This window comes from Oryx dammah, unplaced genomic scaffold, assembly GCF_014754425.2.
Source record: "Oryx dammah isolate SB20612 unplaced genomic scaffold, SCBI_Odam_1.1 HiC_scaffold_15, whole genome shotgun sequence".
In the NCBI taxonomy this organism is placed as follows: domain Eukaryota; kingdom Metazoa; phylum Chordata; class Mammalia; order Artiodactyla; family Bovidae; genus Oryx; species Oryx dammah.
Genome location: NW_024070199.1, coordinates 34,681,157 through 34,707,362, shown reverse-complemented (window position 1 = coordinate 34,707,362; position 26,206 = coordinate 34,681,157). Strand labels below are relative to the sequence as shown.

General features: G+C 51.1%; 2 protein-coding genes across 8 annotated transcripts in view; one reads left to right on the top strand and one right to left on the bottom strand.

The window, feature by feature from the left end:
* Nucleotides 1-14,349, top strand: part of NFRKB (nuclear factor related to kappaB binding protein) — a 33,721-nt gene extending 19,372 nt beyond the window's left edge. For 2 of the 4 annotated variants that reach the window (XM_040255859.1, XM_040255858.1), the window contains exons 15-26: nt 173-233; nt 631-805; nt 1,616-1,722; nt 2,448-2,571; nt 2,730-2,809; nt 2,900-3,120; nt 3,214-3,481; nt 4,094-4,306; nt 8,488-9,255; nt 11,822-11,928; nt 12,562-12,697; nt 12,805-14,349. In XM_040255859.1, the coding sequence (XP_040111793.1) occupies nt 173-233; nt 631-805; nt 1,616-1,722; nt 2,448-2,571; nt 2,730-2,809; nt 2,900-3,120; nt 3,214-3,481; nt 4,094-4,306; nt 8,488-9,255; nt 11,822-11,928; nt 12,562-12,697; nt 12,805-12,930 (2,386 nt within the window). In that variant the 3' untranslated portion in view covers nt 12,931-14,349. The remainder of the gene's footprint in view (nt 1-172; nt 234-630; nt 806-1,615; nt 1,723-2,447; nt 2,572-2,729; nt 2,810-2,899; nt 3,121-3,213; nt 3,482-4,093; nt 4,307-8,487; nt 9,256-11,821; nt 11,929-12,561; nt 12,698-12,804) is intronic. The other 2 variants (XM_040255861.1, XM_040255862.1) reach the window with 2 other exon arrangements.
* TMEM45B (transmembrane protein 45B) overlaps nt 13,901-26,206 on the bottom strand; it is a 28,426-nt gene continuing 16,120 nt past the window's right edge. For 3 of the 4 annotated variants that reach the window (XM_040255863.1, XM_040255865.1, XM_040255864.1), the window contains exons 2-6: nt 20,833-21,028; nt 20,150-20,356; nt 19,017-19,201; nt 18,418-18,563; nt 16,858-17,387 (exon numbers count right to left, since the gene is read on the bottom strand). In XM_040255863.1, the coding sequence (XP_040111797.1) occupies nt 17,276-17,387; nt 18,418-18,563; nt 19,017-19,201; nt 20,150-20,356; nt 20,833-21,013 (831 nt within the window). In that variant the 5' untranslated portion in view covers nt 21,014-21,028 and the 3' untranslated portion in view covers nt 16,858-17,275. Of the gene's footprint in view, nt 14,936-16,857; nt 17,388-18,417; nt 18,564-19,016; nt 19,202-20,149; nt 20,357-20,832; nt 21,029-26,206 lie in introns of those variants that run through there. The other variant, XR_005723653.1, reaches the window with a different exon arrangement.

Below are 26,206 nucleotides of genomic sequence, written 5' to 3'. Positions count from 1 at the left end.
TGGACCCTGGTGGTTCTGGACACTGGAAAAAGGGCGATGGACCCTGGTGGTTCTGGATGCTGGAGAAGGGATGATGGACCCTGGTGGTTCTGGATGCTGGAGAAAGGGTGATGGGCCTGGTGGTTCTGGGCATTGGTGGAGGGCAATGGACCCAAAGGTCTTTGTGTTCCAGAAGGACTGACTACGTGGTGCGGCCCAGCACGGGGGAGGAGAAGCGAGTTTTTCAGGAGCAGGTGAGAAAAAACTGGAACCCAGTGTAAATCTCTTGTGTCTGCGAGACCAGGTGGAGAGATGCTTTGAGCCCAAAATTCTTGGAAGCAGGTCACACTCTTAACCTCACTGTTCCCTTAGTTGGGATTGCTTTTCCAGAGCAGAGATGGTGTGAGGAAGGGAATGGGAAACCTTTTGATGGTTTTTTTTGGAGATAACAAAACACATTGACTTCTTGATGACTTTGCTAGTGACTGGCCTTTGGGGGTTGTCCTTTCCCTACTCTGGTCGGCTCGGTGGTCCTAGTGGAATAGCCTGATTCCTCCTTGTTCCAGTCTCTCCAGACTGACTCCTTACTGCTTGGGGTGGCTGGAGAGAGCCCTTTGACTGACTCAGGAACTTTGTCCCGTCTCTTGACAGGAGCGCTACCGGTACAGCCAGCCCCACAAGGCCTTCACCTTCCGCATGCACGGCTTCGAGTCCGTGGTGGGGCCTGTGAAGGGTGTGTTTGACAAGGAGACCTCGCTCAACAAGGCGCGGGAGCACTCCCTGCTGCGCTCTGACAGGCCCGCCTACGTCACCATCCTGTCCCTGGGTGCGCTACCCCCCCACCCCACCCCCCAGCAAAGGCTGGAGGGTCAGTGTAGCTCCAGGAAGCTTTGCAGTGGGGACCTGGAGGGCGGGCTCCTGCCCAGAGAGTCACAGGGAATCCTTGTTTCCTTTCTGGATTGTGTGCTCAAGTTTACGTTCCTTTAGGAATTGTTCAGTTAGCTTAGGTGCCAGAATTTGTTTCCTCCAGACAGGGATTCTTTTAAAGGTGAGATTTTTCACTTTTTTTGTACCATAAATTGTTGGCAGTCTGGTAACCACTGGACCCCTTTCTCAGAATTAGGTTTTTAAATGCCTAAAGTAAAATACACAGTTATGAAAGAAACCAGTCATATTGCAAAAATATTCAAGCAGGTTTATGGTGCAGAAATAGGTCTTTATTATGATAAATGACGTGACGTTGCCACAGGTGTTGTGACTCCTCTGATTCCCACATAGTGATGAGTAGAAATGATACTTGGAGTTGTCTCAGCAGCTGTGCTGTGGTAAGAAATCATCTGATTTCTGTTACAACATCACAGCACTGCCAGCATGTGGTTGGCAACATATGTCAGCAAAGATTGTGCCAGCCTTGGCTCACAGTGGAAGGAAATGCCAAGTTTCAGTTTAAGTTGTAATTATCTCCTGGACCCCGTGAACTCTCAAGTTGAGGGCCTTCAGCTGGGGCTGAAAGTGTGAGGGGTGTGGAGGAAGCCACCCCCAGAGGGTCGTGTCCCCCCGCTGCTGGGTCAGCAGCTGAGGGGCGGCTCCCCCAGGAACCCTGCTGACCTGTGCACGTTGCTGTTTCTGGTGTTAGTTCGTGACGCGGCAGCACGACTGCCCAACGGGGAGGGCACGCGGGCGGAGATCTGTGAGCTGCTCAAGGACTCCCAGTTCCTGGCGCCCGACGTCACCAGCACGCAGGTGTGAGGGGAAGGGCTGCTCGTGTTTTGTTCAGGGGTCTAAGGTTGCTTACAAGGGAATACAGAATGTGTGTGCTAAGACACTTCAGTCGTGTCTGACTCTTTGCGACCCCATGGACTATACCCTGCCAGGCTCCTCTGTCCACGGGGATTCTCCAGGCCAGAATACCGGAGTGGGTTGCCGTGCCCTCCTCCAGGGGATCTTCCCAACTCAGGGTTTGAACCTGAACCTGTCTTATGTCTCCTGCATGGGCAGGTAGGTTCTTTACCACTGGAATCGCCTGGGAAGCCCACATGAGGGAATACAGACTGGAATAAGAAATTTAATAAAACTGATGAGGAATTTCCTGGCTGTCCAGTGGTTAGGATTCTGAGCTTTCAGTGCCAAGGGCCTGGGTTCAGTCTCTGGTTGGGAAACTAAGATCCCACAAGCCTAGCGGCAAGGCCAAAAAAAAAAAACCCAAAAGAAAGGAGTCTGTCTGGAGAAGGGTGAGCAGAGCTGCCCTGTGACCTTACTGACGGCAAGGCTTTCCTTCAGCGTCTGCTGAGGGTCCTCAACTCACAATCTTCAGGGCAGTTCCGTCCCGCAGGTCTCATAGTTTCTTGTTTTGCTGAGTGACAGGTGAGCCAGTGGGAGTATGCTCTGTGTGGGGGCCGTGCCCCGCACCCCCGGGTTTCCTCTGACATCTGAGCCAGTGGTTTTCCTTCCCTTGTCCTGGGTCTCAGGTGAACACGGTGGTGAGCGGTGCTCTGGACCGGCTGCATTATGAGAAGGACCCGTGCGTGAAGTATGACATCGGGCGGAAGCTGTGGATCTACCTGCATCGGGACCGCAGCGAGGAGGAGTTTGGTATGTGCCCTGCTAGCCCAGGGCGCCCTGACATTCTGTCCCGGCCCCACCCTTCTCCTTGGCATTCGCTCAGGACGCCACTGTGCAGGGGGATGGAGCCCTGGCTCTCAGCGAGACCACCCTTCTTCCTGAGCTCAACTGCCCACTCTTGCCCACAGAGCGGATCCACCAAGCCCAAGCAGCTGCGGCCAAAGCCAGGAAAGCTCTCCAGCAGAAGCCCAAGCCCCCGTCCAAGGTGGTGAGTGACCTCGTGGGACGGCGGCAGAGGGGCCGAGCCATCCCTGCCGCCTGGCTCACGCCGTGTGCGTTCCCTCCCATGCGCGTGCAGAAGGCCAGCAGCAAGGAGGGTCCGGTGAAGGTCCTGAGTGGCGGCCCGTCTGAGCAGAGCCAGCTGAGCCTCAGCGACTCCAGCATGCCCCCAACCCCGGTCACACCCGTGACGCCCACCACGCCTGCTCTGCCTGCCACGCCGATCTCCCCGCCGCCACTGCCGCCAGTGAACAAGAGCGGCCCCGCGACAGTCTCAGAACCGGCCAAGTCTACATCAGGGTGAGCATCCCGCGTCCTGTTGGGCCTTCTCCTTCCAGGCTCCTTGCGCGTGCTGTCCTGAGTTGGTCTTCTTTCCTCGGGTGCTCCTCGCAGGGTTCTTCTTGTATCCTCACCAACCATGCCGCAGCTGGGAACCATGCTGTCCCCAGCATCCAACCAGACCCCGCCGAGTTCTCAGGCTGCTGCCCGTGTCGTAAGCCACTCGGGCTCGGCTGGGCTCCCCCAGGTGCGGGTGGTGGCCCCGCCCAGCCTTCCCGCCGTGACACAGCCAGCAGGGCCGGCCCCGGCGCTTCCACCGATGCCCGCAGGAACGCAGATCCGCATGCCAGCCACTGGTGCGCAGGCCAAAGGCGGGCCACAGGTAAGAGGGACGGGCTGCCCACGTGGGCTCATGAAACTGGTGGGCAAGTCCGTGTCGGGACCCAGGACCTGGGTCACTGCTGCTGCTGCTGGCATTTATCACAACAGCTCAGTTAATTCTCAGGGCCCAGTGACTGAGTTAGGAGTTGTGTTTGCCCGTTGGGAGTCAGAACTATGGGAAGATTAGTGATGCTCCCCAGGCTGTGACATCAGGAACCTGGTGGATGAAGGTGGGACGTGAGTGAGGCCTGTGAGTGTTGTTGTCAGGCTCTTCTGTCATGACTCTGATCTTGTCTAGGCCACTGACTGTGGGGCTGTAGACAAGGGTCTCCTGCCTCGGGCCCCTGTGCTGTAAAGGGGTATGGTGTTTCCCCTCTCCTTGCATGGTTAAAGTGAGATGTTAGATAGCAAAGTGTTTCTGAAAGTTCAGCTGCTCTACCAGCATGTCAGAGCTCCACACTGTCCATTTCAGGGGGTAGTGAGTGCTCAGTACTGTGAGCTTAGAAACCCTCCTAGGGGAATGCGTCTTGGGTGGTGACAGCTGGAGGCTTCTCTGGGTGCCGGTCTGCGGCTTCCTGTCTAATTAAACTCTCGGCCCCCTGCCCGGAACTAGACAGTCATGGCCGCCGTTCCGGTCAAAGCGCAGACAGCGACGGCCACCGTGCAGCGGCCGGGACCCGGGTCGGCGGGGCTCACGGTGACAAGTCTCCCTGCAGCGGCCAACCCCACGAGCAAGCCCGCCACCAGCTCTCCTGGGGGCTCCACTCCCAGCACCCCCACAGCAGCCGTTCTTCAGAACGTCGCGGGACAGAACATTATCAAGCAGGTACATGAAGCCTCTCTGCGCGGGTCTGAGTCCTTTGTCTGGAATCAGAGGGAGACCTTAGTGGTTTGTGACCTCTGATTCTGAGTTCATTTCTATTCAAATGTGAGTTTCCAGCAAGGGCAGTGCAAGCTTGGGAGATGCTGGAAAGGGGTTTTTTGTTTCTTTCCATGTAATTCAGGATTTAGTAGCTGAGTCTTTGGATTTGGAGTCAACTTTTCATGGATTTGCTTAAACCTAAAACCCTGTAAATAGATAGAGTGCCTGATGAACTATGGATGCAGGTTCTTGACATTGTACAGGAGGCAGGGATCAAGACCATCCCCATGGAAAAGAAATGCAAAAAAGCAGAATAGCTGTCTGGGGAGGCCTTACAAATAGCTGTGAAAAGAAGAGAAGCGAAAAGTAAAGGAGAAAAGGAAAGATATAAGCGTCAGAATGAAGAGTTCCAAAGAATAGCAAGGAGAGATAAGAAAGCCTTCCTCAGCGATCAATGCAAAGAAATAAGGAAAACAATAGAATGGGAAAGACGAGATCTCTTCAAGAAAATTAGAGATACTAAGAGAATATTTCATGCAAAGATAAGCTCAATAAAGGACAGAAATGGTGTGGACCAAACAGAAGCAGAAGATATTAAGAAGAGGTGGCAGGAATACACAGAGGAACTGTACAAAAAAGATCTTCACGACCCAGATACTCATGAGGGTGTGATCACTCACCTAGAGCCAGACATCCTGGAATGTGAAGTCAAATGGGCCTTAGAAAGCATCACTACGAACAGAGCTAGTGGGGGTGATGGAATTTCAGTTGAGCTGTTTCAAATCCTGAAAGATGCTCCTGTGAAAGTGCTGCATTCAATATGCCAGCAATTTGGAAAACTCAGCAGTGGCCACAGGACTGGAAAAGGTCAGTTTTCATTCCAATCCCAAAGAAAGGCAATGCCAAAGAATGCTCAAACTACTGCACAGTTACACTCATCTCACATGCTAGTAAAGTAATGCTCAAAATTGTCCAAGCCAGGCTTCAGCAATACATGAACCATGAACTTCCAGATGTTCAAGCTGGTTTTAGAAAAGGCAGAGGAACCAGAGATCAAATTGCCAGCATCCTCTGGATCATGGAAAAAGCAAGAGAGTTCCAGAAAAACATCTATTTCTGCTGTATTGACTATGCCAAAGCCTTTGTGTGGATCACAATAAACTATGGAAAATTCTGAAAGAGATGGGAATACCAGACCACCTGACCTGCCTCTTGAGAAACCTCTATGCAGGTCAGGAAGCAACAGTGAGAACTGGACATGGAACAACAGACTGGTTCCAAATAGGAAAAGGAGTACGTCAAGGCTGTATATTGTCACCCTGCTTATTTAACTTCTATGCAGAGGACGTCATGAGAAACACTGGGCTGGAGGAAGCATAAGCTGGAATCAAGATTGCCGGGAGAAATATCAATCACCTCAGATAGGCAGATGACACCACCCTTATGGCAGAAAGTGAAGAGGAACTAAGAAGCCTCTTGATGAAAGTGAAAGAGGAGAGTGAAACAGTTGGCTTAAAACTCAACATTCAGAAAACTAAGATTATGGCATCTGGTCCCATTACTTCATGGGAAATAGATGCGGAAAGAGTGGAAACAGTGACAAACTTTATTTTTGGGGGCTCAAAAATCACTGCAGATGGTGATTGCAGCCATGATATTAAAAGACGCTTACTCCTTGGAAGAAAAGTTATGACCAACCTAGATAGCATATTCAAAAGCAGAGACATTACTTTGTCCACAAAGGTCCGTCTAGTTAAGGCTATGGTTTTTCCAGTAGTCACGTATGGATGTGAGAGCTGGACTGTGAAGAGGGCTGAGCACCGAAGAATTGATGCTTTTGAACTGTGGTGTTGGAGAAGACTCTTGAGAGTCCCTTGAACTGCAAGGAGATCCAACCAGTCCATTCTAAAGGAGATCAGTCCTGGATGTTCTTTGGAAGGACTGATGCTAAAGCTGAAACTCCAGTACTTTGGCCATCTCATGCGATGAGTTGACTCATTGGAAAAGACTCTGATGCTGGGAGGGATTGGGGGCAGGAGGAGAAGGGGACGACAGAAGATGTGATGGCTGGATGGCATCACCGACTCAATGGACATGAGTTTGAGTGAACTCCGGGAGTTGGTGATGGACAGGGAGGCCTGGTGTGCTGCAATTCATGGGGTCGCACAGGTTGGACACGACTGAGCGACTGAACTGAACTGAAAACCCTGTAGAATAGCTGGACAGGCGTTATTGGCATTTCACTTTTTACTTGTAGAAATGGGACATGTCTGTCTGTGCTTTCATGGTGGTGTGTATGTGAAGATAACCGTTGAGCTGCAGGGACTGGTTGGGCAGAATCGCATGAACTTCTGAGAGCAGGGCCTGGGCGGTGCTGAATGTGCTGTAGATGCTGAGTACTGTCGTTCTCGTGACACTGCGGGGTAGCCACTTGGATTCCCATTTTACTGTGAAGAAACAGAGCCACTAATGATGAAGCAAGGTTATTTCTTCATCAAATGAAGGTTTCTTGAGTGCCTCCTGTGTGCCAGGCACTGTGCAGGGTGTGGGGTCAAGGGGTGAATCACACAGACTTGTAGTGTCACATGTCACAGCGCTGAGGGACAGGCACGTACTTCCGGGTCGGGTGCCATAAGGCCGTCACAGTCAGTCAGTGGGGTGGGGTGGGGGGTGTCAAGGGTGATGGGCAGAGGTGGTGGCTGATGAGAGAAGGCCTGTCTGGGGAGGGGACTCATGAGTGAGGTGAGCCAAGCTGGAGAGCACGCCGTGCTGTGCTTGTCCCGGCCCAGCCTCCCAGGTGTGGGAATGGCACATGAAGAGGCCTCCATCAGGAGTGTGTGGGGAGCCACAGGAAAGCAGCTGGAAGCTCCTGAGCACGTGTGAAGGTGTTAGAAGGCGAGGTTGCCAGCAGTTAAGTCAGGTCAGACTTTGCCTTTAATTTAGGTGTGACGGGAACCCTGGAAAGACTGTGGGCTGGGATGACTTGACCTAGTTTATGCTTAAAGAGATTCCTGCTTGGGGAGGGAGCTGGGAAGGGTGTTTAGGTGGAGGAGAACATAGGTAACTGTGGCTGATTCTTGTTGATATTTGCTACAAACCAGCATAATAGTGTAAAGCAGTTATCTTTCAATTAAAGATATATAAATTAAAAAGAAACCCCTGCTTGCGCACCGTGGATACTGGGAGCCAGGAGCAGAAGCAGGGAAGGCACGTGGGAGGGGGTAGCAGCCGTGTAGCTCCAGCATTAGGCATGTGTAGGGTGTGAAGAAGGCCTGAGAAGTGAGCACTCAGTGGACAGGGGTAGTGAGTGAGCTTGACCGACACACTGGGTCATGGATTTTGGGGAACAAGTTTACAATAGAATGTGAGGCGAGGTAGGGGAGACAGTGGTAGATAGCCTTGCTTTTGCTGAGGGCGGAGACCTGAGGCTGCAGGGCGATGTGGAGTGAGGCGGGGGTGGGCATGCTTTAGGGTGGGGGCGGCACTGTGACACTCAGTGGTCCAGCAGAGGTGGGCGGTGGCTCACTAGACACAGTTCCTCGGCTAGGAGGCTCGCACCTGTTGCGTGTGGATGTTGGCCGTAGGTAAGTAGCCGTTGATGTGAAAACCCAGGAAGTCTGGTCCCAGGGCTTATGCCCTTCAGCACCAAGCCTGGTGTTGCCTCAAAGTGGAGGTTGGCTCAGCCATAATTAGGTGTTTTTGAGACAGTAGGAGAAATGTGAGCGTGTCTTATAACATTTATCAGGTGGTTATTAGATAAGAATAGATAGTTACTTTTAAATTTGGTCCTGGGCTATTTTATGTGAAGGGCTGGAGCAGCCTTGGATACCCAGGGACGAGTGTGTTGATAAGCAAAATGGTATTTATTGGTTTACTTTAAAATATTCCGACTCCCCCCTCCCTTCACCCGGGCCCCTGAAGAGTGGGGAAGAATAGATACTCCTGGCCACATGGTGACTTCTGAAGCTGGTGGTATGTGAATTTGTTTGGCTGTTCTCTACTTTGGTGATCGTCCTCCGTTTTTCAAAGTAAAAAGTTAGGAAAGTTTGTGAGACGCACGTCTCTTGTACTGGAGGTTCCCCGGCTTTCCCCTGAAACCCTTGAGCCCGGGGAAGACCTGTATCAGTGCTGTTCTTCTCCTGCAGGTGGCGATCACTGGGCAGCTTGGCGTGAAGCCCCAGACAGGCAGCAGCGTGCCCCTCACAGCCACCAACTTCCGGATCCAGGGCAAGGACGTGCTGCGTCTGCCGCCCTCCTCCATCACCACGGACGCCAAGGGCCAGACGGTGCTGCGCATCACCCCAGACATGATGGCCACGCTGGCCAAGTCCCAGGTCACCACAGTCAAACTGACTCAGGACCTCTTTGGGACGGGTGCTGGAGCCACGGGCAAAGGCATCTCGGCGACCCTCCACGTCACATCCAACCCCGTTCATTCCACTGACAGCCCTGCCAAGGCCGGTGTGGCCACTGCCCCGTCGTCCACTCCAGCAGGGACCACTGTGGTCAAAGTGACTCCTGATCTCAAGCCAGCGGAAGCCTCGAGTTCAGCTTTTCGCTTGATGCCAGCGCTCGGCGTGAGCGTGGCCGACCAGAAAGGGAAAAACACAGTGGCCTCATCAGAAGCGAAACCAGCTGCCACCATTCGCATCGTGCAGGGCCTGGGGGTGATGCCCCCCAAAGCAGGCCAGACCATCACGGTTGCAGCTCACACCAAGCAAGGGCCCTCAGTGGCGGGTGGGTCCGGAACTGTTCATACGTCGGCCGTGTCCATGCCTAGCGTGAATGCTGCCGTGTCCAAGACCGTGGCTGTGGCTTCTGGGGCGGCCAGTGCCCCCATCAGCATCGGGACCGGAGCCCCCGCCGTGCGGCAGGTCCCAGTCAGCACCGCGGTCGTCTCCACGTCCCAGGCCGTGAGTAACTTCAGGGGTGTAGACTAGAAGCCCAGTCTAGCTCCTCTTTTGACCCGGACAGGCTTATTCACCATATGACTCTTGCCTGTTTAGTTCTGAAACACATTACGAAAGGCAGGAGTTCTTGTAACAGTAGAGCCGCGCGGAGGTGCATGGAGTAAATACGAGCTTTCTCTTCCCACTCTCTGGTTCCCCTTTCATGAGGCTCATCACTAGTGGTGTTTTGCCATTTATCCTCCAAGTCCTTTTTCTGAGCATTTTCATACATGTGTACGAAGTTTTAAGATCCTTATGAGAAACCTCAGTCTATATACTGTTGTGTGATTTGCTTTGTTCATTTAAAAGTACGTCTTGGGGGTTGTTCCAGATTCTACGCAGAGACTGTGCCCTTTCAGTGAGATCGCTGTCCTTTGTTAACACCCGGTGCTACGGGGCCTGTTTGTTTGAACATGGGGCAGTGTTTCTGGAGTGGGTCGGGGAGGTGTGCATCAAATGTTCTGACACTCCCGCTGTGTTCAGAGAAAGACCACACCAGCTTACGCTCCATCAGCCAGCCTTCTGTTGCCCTTACCCCTTAACCAGCACTTGGGAACCTGTTTTGTAAATCTTTACGTCTCCATCTTGCTGGGGTTCTTTTTCTCTTTTCCTGGTCTTTGGTGGGGATGGCATCCCTTTGTTGGGGAAGGTTGGTGAGGGCTCTCCAGGGGTGAATGGGACATTTGCCATTGTTTTTCTGGGGTGTTTTTCTGGTATTTTCATGTTGTGTGAGCTTGTACCTACCTTTATATTTTCCACATATTAGTTCTTATATGTGTAGAAAATATTTTATTTCAGTCTGTCATTTTTTAACCTCGCATGTGAAGCCTTTTTGCTCTGCAGGCATTTTATCTGATTAGATCATCAGCACTTTCTGGTTCCTAGGTTTCACGTCTCATGCCTTAGCCCAGGGTTATGAAGATGTCAGCTCTCATTTTCATAAAAATTTTTAGAGTTTAAAAAAAGTATAATGGATAAATCCACTTGAAATGTATTTCTGTGGATGTCACGTGTGATAAAGCTCATCTTACATTTTCCACATTATTCCAGCATCATTGAGTAGTATGTCTCTTCCCAACTAATTTGAGACACTACCCTTATTGTAAGCCAGGTTCCTGTATTAACAGGTGTGTTTTGGGGAGCAGGTGTTTATTCTTCGGCCTCTAGGTAAGGGGCAGTGTTCTGTATGGTGGCTGCATCTGGACAGTAGAGAACACAGTCTAACTTCTCTAAGTAAGCTGCATAGAAAAACGTCATCAATTAGGATAAAATCCAGAGTGATGGGGAGAGGAGGACCAACACGGTAGTAAAACCAGGCAACCAACCCTAAAGTGCAGCGTGGCTTTAAAGGAGATGCTTGTTGAGGTTCTCACATCAGAGAATTAAGGCAGTGAGGAAGCGGCGCTCACTTGATCCACTTTTCTCTTGAGTCCTGACACAGGTGTGTCCCGCGGCATCCAGCTTGTGGCCTTCAGTCGGGGTGACTGTAAGCGGAGAGCTCCGGATGGGGCAGGCAGGTTGAGGGGTGGTGCCTAGGCAGCTGGTTGCCTCGCTCACAGAAGGATGCTCGGTCGGTGGGTGCTGCTCTGAAGTCTCCCCAGCCCCGGGCTTCTTAGCACAGCCCTGCAGCCCTCAGTCATTTCCCTGAGTGTACCACCTGGCCGCATGCTCTGGCCTGCTGGCACCGTTCAGTGCTTTCTAAGGGGCACAGTTGAGTCATTTGGAGATCGGTGTCCGGCCCGGGGGACAGGTTTCCTCCCGAGTGCCTGGCTGCTGTAGAACCAGCTTACCTGTAGGAAAGATTGATTCCTTTTCTTTGCATCTTGTCAATTACTCCTCTCGAGTTATTTTTTTCAAGTCAGATTTACACAAGATTTTACCGTGTATAAATTTTATCAACCGAAGGTTAAAACCAGGCAACCTAAAAACTGGTGGCCGTAGTGACCTACCCTGACCATCCTGAAGTCCCAGACACGCCAGGCATCTCCAGCTCCCTTTGTGCTCCTCCTCCACATTTAACTGTGGGGTGCACTTCTCTCTTGGGTGAGTTTAGTATTAGTGTCCCCAGCTCTGCTCCCTCATCTCTGGGAGAACAGCACCCAGGAATGGCCCCTGCTGTGTGCTCCCCTCTTCTGCACCTAACCGTGACAACTCCTGATTGCCTCTGTCTCAGCTCGGGTCTTGCGCCTGGCTGCCATGTGCCAAGTGTCAGGGTGTGTGGGTGAGTGAGAGCCTTCCCTCTGGGAGCCCAGCCTCTACTGCCCTGAAGGGAACACACCCTTTCCCTTGTGGCTCGGGCGCACGTTTTATCCTGATGCCGGCAGGTGCACTCGGCTACTCTGATTCGGCAGGAAGGAGGAGGCTTACAGACAGGTTACCCCTTGGTAGAACACACGAGCCCTCACCTGGACCCCTGCTATAGGAGCACTGGGCCCTGCAGAGGACCCCTTGGCTCTTGCATCCCCTGGGTGACGCTGTGTGGTGGTTCTTGCCTCCTCCTTTCCATAAACCTGATTCTTTTTCTCTGTAGGGTAAGCTGCCTACACGGATCACAGTTCCGCTGTCTGTCATCAGCCAGCCCATGAAGGGCAAGAGTGTGGTCACAGCCCCCATCATCAAAGGCAACCTGGGGGCCAAGTAAGTGCTGGGGGCTCCTGGACATGAGGGTATGTGGAAGGCGGCTGGTTTCCTGGGCTCCTTCATTGTGCTTAACAGTGTCTCGAGCACCTCAAGTTGTTTCAGGCACTGGGGATAAAGTGAGGTCAGTGCTACCAACAGGCTCCAACAGGCTCATGCTGTAGGAACAGTGAACTAACCTCGTCTATGGGGTGGTAGTGCATGCTCTGAGGACAGAGCAAGGGACCGACAGGAGGCACTGGGTGGAGTGGGTGGTGACCGGCGTGCTGTTAGGGAAGCCTCCCCTTGAAGTCAAGCCCTGGGGTGTGATGGCGCAGGGGGCAAGGGCCTCCCTGGGGCCAGGGCTTTGTGGCTCTGACTTGACGAGAGTGAAGGTGAAGACAGGAGTCTGGGTGTCTGGGCAGCTGCCCTGGGGCCGGGTTTCTGGCTGGGAGCGCACACCTCCTGACACCCATCCTGACCCCGGCCGGTCGCCAAGTAGACACAGAGCCTTTTCATCCAGAGCACCAGGGGCCTTTGTCTGGCACGGGAGTGTGGCAGCTGGAAGAAGGGGTGGGATCTCTGGCTGGTGTCCTGTCAGTCCAGTGCTGGGGTCCCCTGGCCCGGGCCTGGCCTCACGCCTCTCCCCCACAGCCTCGGGGGGCTAGGCCGCAACATCATCCTCACCACCATGCCGGCGGGCGCGAAGCTCATCACTGGCAACAAGCCAGTCAGCTTCCTCACGGCCCAGCAGCTGCAGCAGCTCCAGCAGCAGGGTCAGGCCACGCAGGTGAGGCCCAGTGCCCTTGCAGGGCTCGGGCTACTCCCTTCCCCCTGCGCTCATCCTCACTGTGGGCCACTGGCCATCTGCCCACCAGACTCTCTTTCTGTGCACAGGTGCGGATTCAGACAGTCCCCGCATCCCACCTCCAGCAGGGAACAGCCTCCGGTTCCTCTAAGGCCGTCTCCACCGTCGTCGTGACCACGGCCCCGTCTCCTAAGCAGGCACCCGAGCAGCAGTGATTCTCAGGGAGGAAGACATTCGGCGGCTGGACGCCACGCCAGTCAGCCTTCAGGCTGGGAGGGCAGGAGCACGGTGGCTGCCTCGCCCCACTCCGCCGGGCTGGGTGGGTGTCTGCCTGAGGAAGGCCATCAGCGGGACGCTGGCCACTCAGCTGCGCTCCGCGGGGAGTGGGCTGCGCCAGGTGTCCTGGGCCCCTGAGCTCTGTCCTGTCTGGTCCGGGAGAAGTGTCTCTGGTGGGGGCGTGTGAACTCACCGTGGTCACACGAGCCCAGCTCTCCTGAGAGGAGACACTGGGGACGGGCTAATGTCACGGGTATGTGGATGGTGAGTGAGACTCGTTCTGTGCAGGGGTTGTGTTTACCCTGGCCTTGTCTGTGATTGGTGGTCTGGGTCATCGTTCTGTGTCCAGATGTTTTTATGTAACATTTTTTGAAAAAACCTGTTGTATACCTCTATCAAGTAGAAACCTGGGCTTAGACACTCCCCTACCCCCCAAAAACACGTATTAGGTTGCTTCAGTCGTGTCTGACTCTTTGCAGTCCTATGGACTGCAGCAAGCGCAGGCTCCTCTATCCATGGAATTCTCCAGGCAAGAATTCTGGAGTAGGTTGCCGTTTCCTTCTCCAGGGGATCTTCCTGACCCAGGGATCGAACCCAGGTCTCCTGCATTGCAGGCAGATTTACTTAATTTTTTGACCAGAGTGAAAGAACAGCGAGATTGCTAGTAAGTTAGTGGCTGACTTGATAGCTGCCTGCTGACAGAGTGGCCATGAGCTGGGGGAGAAGCATGGGCAGTGAGGCATGGGCTCCCAGAAGTGGAATCAGTGTGGCAGTTCTGCCTAAGGATGGGCAGTCAGGATCTTGACTGCGGTCCACCCTTCACTCGCTGACTCTGTCCTCCTTGTCAAGCCTGTCTACATGTACGTCCAGAGCCAGTGGACAGAGCAGGAGGAGGCCAGGACGCATAACTGCTTTTGCAGCACAAGCTTTATTGTGGTTCAGAGAGGATACGTTTTGCTTTGCTCCAGAGCAAGAGTCAGCAAACCTTGTTCCTTGGGCTGGCTACCCAGTTTTGTAAAAAGTTGTGCTGGAACATAGCCCACACCCATTCACTTAGGTATGGTCTGTGGCTGCTTCCAGTTAGAAGGCAGAACTCAGTAGCTGTCACAGAGACTGCACAGCCTCAAGTCCAAAAAATTTCCTACCTGACCCGTTGAGTAGAACTTTGCTGCTTCTGCACCAGAATATGGTGGGCCTGGGGAGTATGTGGCCACGAGGCAGCACCCGCTGCAGAGGAGATGGGTCTGGGTTTATTGTCATTAGCTCCTGGCTGTTCATGGTTCTCAGTCTCCACTGAGCTATAGGCAGAGCTCAGAATGTGGTTTTAAAATGTAATTAAAAGCACTGGTTGTCAACAATATGTGCCTCTTTCATATTGGAGTGGGCGTTGGGTGGTAAAGCTTTGCTGCAGTCATGGGCTTTCCTGTCTGTCAGGAAAGTATCCGGATTATTAAGAATGTTTTCCTCACCCATGAAAGTTCAGTGACACTCTTTGATGGGGTCAGGGTAAGGAAGTGGAGTTGGAGGGCAGAGAAGTGGAATGGCGTCTTTGGGAGGGGTTGCTGGGTGGAAATTGAGTATCAGGCAAGTTGAAGTGGTGCAGAGAAAGTTAGAGCAGTTCACTGGACACAAAGACATTTGATTCCTAAAGCAGATCTGTGAAATAGGCGCGGTCATCCTCTTTTAACTGAGAGGATCTGCGTCTTGAGTTGAGAGAAGGAACCAAGACATGAGTGCAGTCTTCTGGTTGTAGGTCAAGCGCTCTCTTTGCTGCCTTCCTGTGGGGAAGTGACGTGTCCTGATGAGACCTGGTGGGCGCCCCAAGCCGGGAGGGGTGAACCTAGGGGCCAGATGCAGAGGTGAAGGGGTGGGGCAGGATGGAGCTCTTGACGGGTGGTTGAGGGCTGGCGCAGAGAGGAGGTTGGTGATGGGGAGAGGTAGAGCCTGCAGGGAGGGAAAGCAGCCTTTGAGCTGAGTGGAGGAGGGCATGTCCGCACGCTGTCGCTCCCTGCAGCACACTGCCCGTGGAAACGCCCCGGGTCCTGGTTTCCGGGTGAGAAAGGCAATAATTTGAGGAATCCTGGCTCTGGTATTCACTGCTGGTTAAAACAAACCTCTTCTGAATTTACTTAACAAATGATTTAATGATGTCTCCAGCCTTAACCCTCAACCCCACTTTATTTACTGAAGTCACCTGACTCTGACTGTCTCCCTGGTGCCCAGACATTACATCCTAGCAGACAGGTTTTTTTCAGAACCTGGTGATGTGTGACCTGGTGCTGCCTGCCCAGCCTGTCAGTGGGTCCCCAGGGTGGCAGCCTCTCCTCTCCACAGGCTGCTCGAGTGACACTGCCAGCACAGGCACCAGCTGTGGCTGCTTCCGGGCAAACCTCAGGGGTCTTGCAGAGACATGGGAACTATCGTGGGGGTTTGGGGGCAACAAATCCAGAAGAATTTGGTTCAGAGCCTGGCGTAAGTATGCAGACCACGTATCTGGGACTAGATTTGGTACAGGGCATCATGATGGGTTTTTACTTCATCACACACACCTCCGTGAAGGTGTCTCAACCTGTGCTGTGCAGGGGGCGTCAAAACAAATTTTAACATTTGCATCTGACCCTCAACACCTCAGTCCCTCACTTTGGAGAAAATGCTGCAGTCCCCTAAAGTGTTCTGTCCCCTCCCGGTGAAAGGAAGACTGGGACTAGATTTCTTCTCACCTCCAGTCCCTGAGGAAAGAACATGTTTTACATTAAATACCAGTAAAGAACTTGCTTCATTCAGGACTTGCCCAGTGAGCGTTTGGGTCCGTACTTAGCACGCAGACCAAAGTGAATCCTGAAAGGGGACCCACGGGTTCTTTTCTCAGAATTCAGTCAGTATCTCCAGGTAGCTCGTTATTAATCCCTGAGGGGTGACTTCAGCCCTGAGCTGCTGGCTCACCCGGGGAGGTTGGCTGCCTGTCACATAAGTATAGCATTCCTTCCATAGAGCATCCGGCTTCACACAAATGCCTTTTGCTGGGTTGGTGTTCAGTAGTGGAGGGTGCAGGACAGAGGAGCTGGCCTCTGAGTCCTGCTGAGGACTGGCTTAGGGACTTAGTGACTTTGTGGCCTTAGACGACTCCTCTTCCGTTTAGGGCCCCATGTGATTGCAGTGCAGGCAGTTGTGAGAATCTCACGAGACTGAGTGCATTTCAAGGTCTGGGAAATCCTGTACGAATGAGTGGCACTGTGGGTCCACACGGCCTTTCACATCTGTCCTAACCCACTCTTACAGAGCCTGATTAACTCCACGTTTTCTTCGCTCCAGAGGTCATACCTGGATTCTCACTGCCTGGGATGTGCTTTTCTACAGGGCAGCCCCACCCCGCCGCCTTCTCCCCTCCCTCATGTCCTGGAGACACCAGTCACCCTGCATGGAACTGCTCATAGCTCTCCCTTTAGGCTGAATTCCGTGCTGGACACATATTTTGTAATCCTTAGCAACCATTGCTTTAATAAATTTTTGTTGAAGGAAGTTTAAAAAAAAAGATCCAGAACTAAGACTTGTGTATCTAGTTTGTTACTCATTCAAGATTCACATTTTTTGCAGAATTCTTATCCTTTGCTTTCAGCTATATTTAAATTCAAACCCTCCCTTGACCTGACATTTCTCTCTGCCTCATTATGGAGCTCTCTCAGCACCCTGTCATTAGGTACTTCTGAGGAGTAAGAACATCTGAGTTCAGCCCTAAGCTGGACCAGACTGGCTTCCTGGTTAAACACAAAGTCACTTTGGCCCAAACTCGTTGTTTATCAACAGTGAGTGGTATTGCAGTCCTCTGGAGTATTAGGATTAGTTAGGAAATGCTTAACAAGTAATACTTAAAATACCAAAGCTTGTGGATTTTTTTACTTAAAAAAATTAGAGTTATCTCTCTAAAGGTTCTGTCATTGACTTGATTTCTGATAGGAAAGTACCTGCCGCATTTGAGAGCTACGGGGCTAAATTATCAAAACAGTAAATTCTTCTGGATTTGTATCCTGAATTCATCCAGGAGGTCACTCCTGTTCTGAAACTTTCAGTCTGATTTCTCCTTATTCTGAGATGCACATAAAGGTTGACTTCATTTTTCTCTACAGAATAGCACACCCACACGGACCTTAGTTGGTTAAGCGAGATGGTGGGACCCTGGGGGCAGATTACAGTGAGGGCAGCGGTAGAGGCAGGGAGCTGGCCTGCTGATCGCTGGCCGAGCACCTTCAGGACACGCCACCCTCTGCTGCTGACCGGGAGCTGCCCCTACTCCTCGTCTGAGCCACTCAGGAGGGCCTTCCGGTATGTGTGATCCGACCTCAGCTTCTGAATCCCAATGACTTCTCTGTCTTCCGGCCTCTTCACCCGTGTCAAGAAGCTGTAATGGGGACAGCAAGGACAGATGGGTGAGCCCCCAAGTTGCCTTACTCCCTCACCCAGGGGTGCAGATGCATTCACCGGCTCTCAGAACATTCTCTTGTCTCTTTCAAATACTACCTTTCTGGCCGCTTAGACCGGACTCTGGTAGATGAAGGGCCTCAGGGTCAGTAGTACTTACAGGTTAGTGTTGCAGCTGAGACTGGACCTAGGTCTCCCCCCACCCTCAGTTTATCATTTCACAGACTGGGCAGTAGAACTAAAAGGAACCACGGCCTGCTTGCCTGCTGTTTAATGTGTGTGGAACTCTGGGTGAAGCATCTCTGCATTGGGTAGGGAAGTCAGGAACCAGGGGAGAATGAGGCATCTCTGACGATACAGAGCTAGTAGGACCAGGTGCGTGGTGGTTAGACTTGGGCTCTGCCGTTTCCTCCTGGGGTGACCTTGACCCAGTTACCCACTCTTGCGAAGCCTTGGTTTCCCCAGCTACAAACATCACGTGCATCCTTCACGGGGGGGGGTGGTGTGAAGTGAGGTGATTTATACACTAAGTGTAACCAGAGTGCCGGGGCACAGGCAGTGCCTGGCACTCGGAGCTGCTCTCACGACCTGGAGACCAGTGCTGTAGTGAACGCCTGCTGCTGTGGCGTCTCACCTGAGGGTCACGTGTGCCTGCACCCAGCGCTTAGGTGATGGGCTCCGAGTGAACCAGCACAGAGTCCTGATGCAGAGCTGCTCCTGTCAAACCTCTGGCCTAAAACCCACCAGAAATGCCTTCAAAACCTGGGTCTTTCGGATCTCTGTGACCAGACAGGGCCTTTGTCTTCTCAGATTTCATCACCCTTGTGTGCAGGCACAGAGTACCTTTCACAGAAGTAGGTGTGTGCCTGGCCCTCATCAAGTGGTGGGTGTTTGCACTGCTCAGTTAGGAAAGGTGGTCACTGGAGGTAAGAACGGTGTGGGGTGATACATTTCCAGGACAGGGTTGGTTAGGAGGACACACTTGACGAGTCACCTCCTCTTGGACCTACCAGTAAACCAGTGAGTAGCTGGCGGCCACAATGCAGAGCGCGGCCAGGAAGTGCCAGGAGAAGCACATGGTGACGAACATGATGTTGTCGTGGCTGTTCTGGTCCCATTCAGGGCCTCCAAAAGGCGGGAACAGCACGAACCCAATCTGGTGGATTAAAACAGGGGAGCTAGCCTTGCCGTTAGTTGGGCCCGTGAAGCCCCCAAGCCCGTCAGAGTGTTTGCAGTTACCCAGACAGCTCACACCCCACCCCTCTGCTCGTGTTGAGCGGCCTCTCTGCAGGGAATTGCTCTCAGTTAGCTCTGGGTCCAGTGTGGCCTTGTTTAAAGTTTCAGGGCCCTTGTTGCAGATGAGCAGTTTAGCAAGAAGAGTCTGATAACCGTATTAGTAGCTCTGCTGGGAAGGTTGGTCAGGGACAGCCTCAGCCTCTCACTTGTTTATGCATCAGCAGGATGTGGACGGCTAAGGTGTCACAGGTCATGGGCAGGCAGAGAAGCAGGCCCTGAGCCCCTTTGCGTGGTGCGTCAGTGCTGCCTCTCCTGGCCTGCTCAGCACACCTGCTTCATCCTGGCTCGCACCAAGTGAGGGGCGTGGGTTTACCTGCCAGAACCAGGTGGCCTGCAGGAGGAGGAGGCTGGTGCGGAAGAGTTCCAGCACGATGTTGTCCCGAAGGACTACTTCCACGGCGAGGCTGAGGGCACCTCCGAATACAGCGTACAGCAGCAGGGAGTGGATGTGCTGGTCCAGCGGCGGCCGGTTGTGCACGTGGTAATAGAAGAGGAAGCCTGCATGGAGCAGAGACCGTCAGGCCCGAGCAGCCCCTCCTGACTTCAGCCTCGTTGGGAAACGTCTGCGTGAAAGCTGGATCTTCCAGCACTCAGGAAGCCAGTTCACGCAACGCTTGGGGGCAACTCTGATGCAGGGTGTGTGTGTTTAAGTGTGTAAGCAGCACAGGATGAATCTTAACATCTCTTCACCAAGATGGTAGGGTACATCACAGGACGGTGAGGTGTTGCCGATGTGTGACAAGTCGTGTGTGTAAACCTGAAATTCAGTTTTACCCTCTTTCAGCCTTTTATTCAGTTCTTCTGCAGTACAGAAGCAGATGATGGGGTTGCATCACAATGTGCTTGCACTTTCCCAGTTAACATGAGTTACACTAGGAACTGTGTCCTGGCCGCTGGTGGGCCTTCTGATGGAGCCGGACAGTGACTGCGCTGCTTCAGGGTGAGGTGCAGGGCCCTTCTCTCCTAACCAGAGGGTCACCCCCTTGCCTGATGGTGTGTGGAGGAGCCGCACGGGCAGGCAGGAGGAGCTCGTGCCCAGAGTGCTAAGTTGCTTCACTCATGTCCAACTGTGCAACGCCGTGGACTGTAGCCTGCCAGGCTCCTCCGTCCATGGGACTCTCCAGGCAAGAATACTGGAGTGGGTTGCCATTCCCTTCTCCAGGGGATCTTCCTGACCCAGGGATTGAACCTGTGTCCCTTGCATCTCCTGCATTAGCCAGCGGGTTCTTTACCACTGACACCACCTGACTTCGGCTAAAAATCCCATACTTTCCTGCACTGCTTTATGGGTCTCTCATTTGTACCATCCAGGGCACAGGAACAGGTCCTGTGTAGGGTTTTCAAGTTCAGAGAGTGGGATTTTCTGGGGAAGGTAACTAAGTTCGCAATATTTCTGATCCTTTGTGCTCCAGTCCCTCTAAATCTCCATCCGTACCACCTTGTTACCTTCATTGAAGGCGGCCAGAGCCATAACCAGTCTGTCCAGCCCCAGGGGGACGTGGCTGATAAGGTAGGTCAGCATGTCCATGACGCCCGAGACTGCGAAGAACAGGTACATGGTACTGTGCTGCCAGTTCATGAGTTTTACCCAGTGGTCCTCGTGGTACAGGTGGAGGTGGGGCCCGTCAGGAACAAACTGCTCTGCCAGGATCCCTGCAGGGAAACGAGAATGGAGGTCAGGGAGGGGAGAGCCGCTCCAGGACCAACAGACGGCCGAGTGACCCCCAGGGACAGGTGGGGGTGGCCAAGGTCCTGTGGACCCATGTCGCTGCCTCGGATGCCACTGTTTCCATGAAAGGTATTTGCCAAGGAATCTGCAGACACATGCCTCTGTTGTTCCTTAGAGGGACAAAGAGCAATAGGAATGCAGCCACACAGCTACAGTCCATGGGGTCATAAAAGAGTCAGACACAACTTAGCAACTAAACAACCAACAGCAAAGGTGCTATCAGCCGTCAGCCTACCAAAGCCTGATACACAGTGGATGCTATGGTAGGATATTTAGCACCCAACTGAAAATTCTCCGTTACCCCTACCGGTGGAGACACTTGTTTCACAGGGGCCATGAGATGGCTTATGTGTTCTGGGTTTGATGAGAATTCCCTGAGTCAGGTGACCCCCAACCTTACCGATGACTGAAAATAAAGTTCTGATTGCGGCTTCGATGATCTCGAGACGCTGGTAGTGATGGATCAGTTGGCTGCTCTTCTCCTTTTGATAAAAGTACTTCAGTGGGTGTTTCACTGACCACCACAGTCCAACTATCAAGAAGAAGCTCCCGGGGAGCGCATGGCCCTTGAAGTTCGCCATCAAGTCCCAGGACACCTAAACAGTAAGGCAACAGCTGTTAGGTGGCTGAATGAAGACAGTTTCTGTAGGAAACACAATCCATGACTGAGGCTTCCGAGTTGTAAGCTGTATTAAGAAAGAGCCCCTCCTCATAGAACAAACGTGTGTTATGTCACTAAAGTCTTATGTGTTCAGTGAGTTAACAAGCCCAGGAGAATACACTAGCTCTGAGGCTTTTTTAAGTGAAACTGTTGGTTGCCCAGTCATGTCTGACTCTTTGTGATCCCATGGACTACAGACCACCAGGCTCCTCTGTCTATGGGATTTCCCAGGCAAAAATACTGGAGTGGGTAGCTGTTCCCTTCTCCAGGGGATCTTCCCAAACCAGGGATCAAACCTGGGTCTCCTGTAATGTAGGCAAAGTATTTACCATCTGAGTCACCAGGGAAGTCCACGGCTTTAAAAACATGGGTAAAATAAAAGGGTGGGGGAACTTCCCTGGTGGTCCAGTGGAAAAGACGCCGAGCTCCCAATGCAAGGGCTCAGGTTCCATCCCTGGTCAGGGAACTAGATCCCACATGGTGCAACTAAGAGTTTGCATGCCGCATCTAGAAAATCAGTGCTGCAATAAGATCTGGTGCAGCTAATATTTTTTTTTCTTTTTTTAAATAGAAGGGAGGGAACAGAGGATGGGTAAATACTTCCTGATCTTAGATTAGAAAAGCCTTCCTAAACATAAGGGTAAAAGAAGGACTTCAAAAAGAGAAAGTCACCTGCATAAGCATCTTCCATATAAAACAATGAGAAGGCAAATTGTTCAGGAAGACGTCTGCAGGAGCTGTGATATGGATATTCTGCTACAGAGCTGTTACACGTTAGGAAAAGACCACAGAAGAATGTGCAAAAGATACGGATGAGAATGCTAATTGATAATAAATCTCACTGTAAAGATATTCTGTTGAAAATACTGTTTTTTTTCCTAATTTGAAAAATGAAGGATTTTTATGTAGCGCTCTAAGTATAAGGTCATTCAAATCTGGTAAAATGACAAAGCCTGTCATTCAGCCAGAGATATGCCGAGAGCTTTATCTCAACTGTTCTGTAACTCATTTCTAGGGTTTTCCCTGTTAAATTCCTGGTTGGCCTGCTGCTCACCCAGCTGGGACTGTGACCGCAGGCTAGCAAAGCTGTGCATTTATTTCCCCTGCTCACTGCCCAGCATTCATTCCCATGTTTAGCCCGTGAAGCCAAACATTTCTTAGCCTGCCCCCATCACCATCAGGAGCTGTGTCTGTCTGTCCAGGCAGCCAAGTGACTTGTTTTCATGGCCAGCACCACCTTATTTAAAAGTCACGGACTGAGGGGGACTTCCTTTGCAAACCAGTGGTTAATATTTTGCTTGGAGTTTGATCCCTGGTCAGAGCACTAGGATCCCATATGCTATGTGGCCAAAAAACTAAAACAGAAATAGTATTGTAACAAATTCAATAAAAGCTTAAAAAAAAAATGGTCCACATTAAAAAAAAAAAATCTTAGTTAAGTCACGTGGACTGAGTGAGGGGGACCCCATTAGGGTGCAGCCAAAAGGCCACGGTCTCCCACTGTTCTTACCTGAAGGTCTAAATCGTTTCTTAGTAAGTGCTGCTGTTGAGAGTCTCGCGGAGCTCTTCCATAACATCACTGCCTCGGCACCTTTTGTGTGGCAGGTGGGCTGCAGGGGCTTTGAACTGACACTAACCTCTTGTGAGCACACTCTTGAAACAGCTGCTGAGTCACAGTGATAAACAATCTGACGTCCCAGGGCCTTCCCCACAGTGTGCCCCTCGGATGAGAAGCCTGCAAAGCGTACCCAAACCCTGCTCTTTGTGGTCTGAGTTGACCAGTTTGGCTTCCCTGGGAACCCTGAAGCAGTCCGTCTGCAGACCCTAGTAAGGGCGTGTGTCGCAGTCCTGCCCCTCTGCCCGCAGCCTGCCCCCCACAATGTGCTCTTTCAGGTCCTGTGGGTGACCAGTTTTTCTATTTCAGTTCTGTTGTAGGCGTTTGTCAAACTGAGGCTCACCATGCGACATTCCAGGACCTTATTTAACAAGTACCTTAACAGTCACCGCAGCTTTACCATTTATTGTCTACCTTGGCCAATTTCCAGTTCCTTGAAATAGGTGGTTTTGGTAACTTTGTCTAGTGGTATGCTTATTGTGGAGTGGGAGTGGGGCAGGGGCTGCAGAAAGGAATTGCCTATCTGTGCCATAACCGGAAGGCCCCCTTCTCATTCTTTATTAATCCTCTACTGGAAAACATTTTTCAAAATTTCCATTTTCATGTAATGTTTAACCCTGTCCCTCTCCAGATCAAGCCTGTGACACTCCTTTGCTCTCCTAATCAGGGTGCAGAAAGCCACCTTTGCAAATCCTCCTTGCCCTTCCCCATTTTTTCTGAAAAGCAGAACCCTAAAATGGGGACAGTTCTTGTCTGCTTGAGTGGCGCCCATCCAGTTTGTCTAGCCTCACCCTTCCCGTCTACCTGTTTCAAAATTCACACCAGTGGATCCTAGGACCTGCACCTTGTCTGGAGAAACCAGTTTTAACTTACTGTGTACTTCTTGGAAGGCCAAGTATCCTGACTTGACAGGGGAGAGGAGCAGGGGAAATTTCATTAACAAATCAGTAAGTTATTGCCAACAAGGCCCACTGTATATAGCACAGGGACCTCTGCTCAATATTATGTAACAACCTAAATGGGAAAAGAATTTGAAAAAAAATAGGACATGTATATACATAAACGAATCAGTTTGCTGTATACCTGAAACAATCACTGTGCTCCAATATAAAAAAGTTTAAAAAACACAAATTAATAGGTGGTGGTTTAGTCGTCCAGACACGTCCAACTCTTTTTGCAACTACATGGACTACAGCCTACCAGGCTCCTCTGTCCATTTGATTTCCCAGGCAGGACTACTGGAATGGGTTGCCATGTCCTTCTCCAGGGGATTTCCCAGCCTGGGATTGAACACATCTTCTGGATTGGCAGGCAGACTCTTTTTTTTTTTTTTTTTTTTACTTTATTTTACTTTATAATACTGTATTGGTTTTGCAGGCAGATTCTTTACCACTGATCCACCTGGGAATCCCAATAGGTTATTACGTTAGCTACATTATAGATTGTCTAGAGAGATAAGATGGGTCCAATTTTGAAAAAGAGGAAGTAATTTCAAACAGAACAGTAAAAATGTAGACTTCCAATAATTTGTACAATACTATTCAGATAGATTAAGTCCTTGAAAAGTCCAGCTTAAAAAAATTCTGAAATATTAAATAGTAAACACTTAAGGGGTGAGGGTCCTTGAATACACAGAACCCTGTAAAATACTTCAGTCTAAGGAAAGGATACAGATAAGAAAACATTAGAAAGTGGTTCCATAAAGATGGACTTCCCTGATAGCTCAGTTGGTAAAGAATCTGTCTGTAATGCAGGAGACCTGGGTTCCATCCCTGGGCTGGGAAGGTCCCCTGGAGGAGGGAAAGGCTACCCACTCCAGTATTCTGGCCTGGAGAATTCCATGGACTCTATAGTCCTTGGGGTGGCAAAAAGGTGGACATGACTGAGCAACTTTCACTTTCTTCCCACAAATTCCCTTGCTTTTAATATGTTTATTCTCTTTTGGTATCACACGAGATAAAATGGGAGTATGAAGGGAGGGTTACATGTTTTGAAGGATAGTAGCTTTGAGTTAAAGCTGGAAATCAAGCTCACTACTTTTCATGCGGAGATCACTGGAAAAGAAACATTAAGGCTTCATGTCTTTCCTTATATTCCTAGTTTTTAACCATCTCCCCCAATCTGTATTCTTTCTTTTTCATTGAAGGTAATTGACAAGGTAGAAGTTGTCAAAAGAAGAAAAGGAGGTGAGAGTGGGGAAGAGTTGGGAGCAAGGAAAGGAGAGTCCTAGGAGGCGGGGCAGTGATGCAGAGGAAAGGAGAAGCCAGGGATAGCGCCATTTGCCTGTCATTAATACAGTGCCTTTTAAAACAAATCCAATCTTTCCCTCTATTGTAGATGGCGAAAGTAGGAATTGTGAAGGAAAAGGGTGTATGGACGTGAGTGAGAGGATCAGAAAAAGAAACAGAAAATGAATTTCATTTTCTTTCTCAAAATTAGCAGAATCAAGGACTTGGCATCCACAGCAAGGGGAGCATTAAAGCTAATTTCCTCAAATTTGTGATGACAGGATATAGATGCGTAGACTACCAGCTGTTACAGCCTGGTCCTCTGCTTCACCATGGAATAGTCTTCACTGTGGAATGTTATGTGACCACTGTCAAGAATGAATTAGTGTTACGCCTGTTTTTCTGTAAGGCTTTCCATGAGGTTCTGTTGGCGGAGACATGAAAGATGGAAAAGACCACTTATAATATGATCTTATTTTATGTAGCAGTGAACATCCCAGGTATTTGTATACACATGCGTACAGGTATGTGGTTGCAGGAACAGCGAAAACAATATAGAAGATAATTTGAGGGTATATCATGCTGTTCATTAAGCATTTCTGGCTGTCCCCTGGGCACGTGGTATGGCTGCTTTATTATTTTGCATATCTAGTCATCCTTGCTATTTGTTGAAAAGATTCTTCTTTCCCCCATTGAATTGTCTTGGTGCCCTTGTCTCCTTTTTATTCTTGAAAATGGATTTCATCAATCTTCAGGAGAGAGCTTTGCCTACAGTAATGTCAACTGCTATAGAAGGGTAGTTTAGTTACTGTGACATATATTCTCTATTTAATACAGTGCACAGTGTTCTGACAATAAAGGGAGGACTCCAGCCTGAGGGAAAGAGGAGGAAGGTTACAGAGGGAAGTATCACAGAAGCTTACTTGAAAAACAAGTATTGCATGTAGCGTGGATACAAAGGCTGAGAGGCAGTTGCAGCCAGGCATCCCTGTGGCTGGGTGATGTTGCCTAGCACGCCCTCTGTGCCCTACCATCACTACTGTCTTTACCAAAAAGACCAGATGTTATTCTCTTCCATGGGGTACGTATGTGAGGGCAGGGGTGGGGGGATGCATTCAGTTCAGTTCAGTCACTCAATCGTGTCCGACTCTGCGACCCCATGAATCGCAGCACGCCAGGCCTCCCTGTTCATCACCATCTCCCGGAGTTCACTCAGACTCACGTCCATCGAGTCACTGATGCCATCCAGCCATCTCATCCTCGGTTGTCC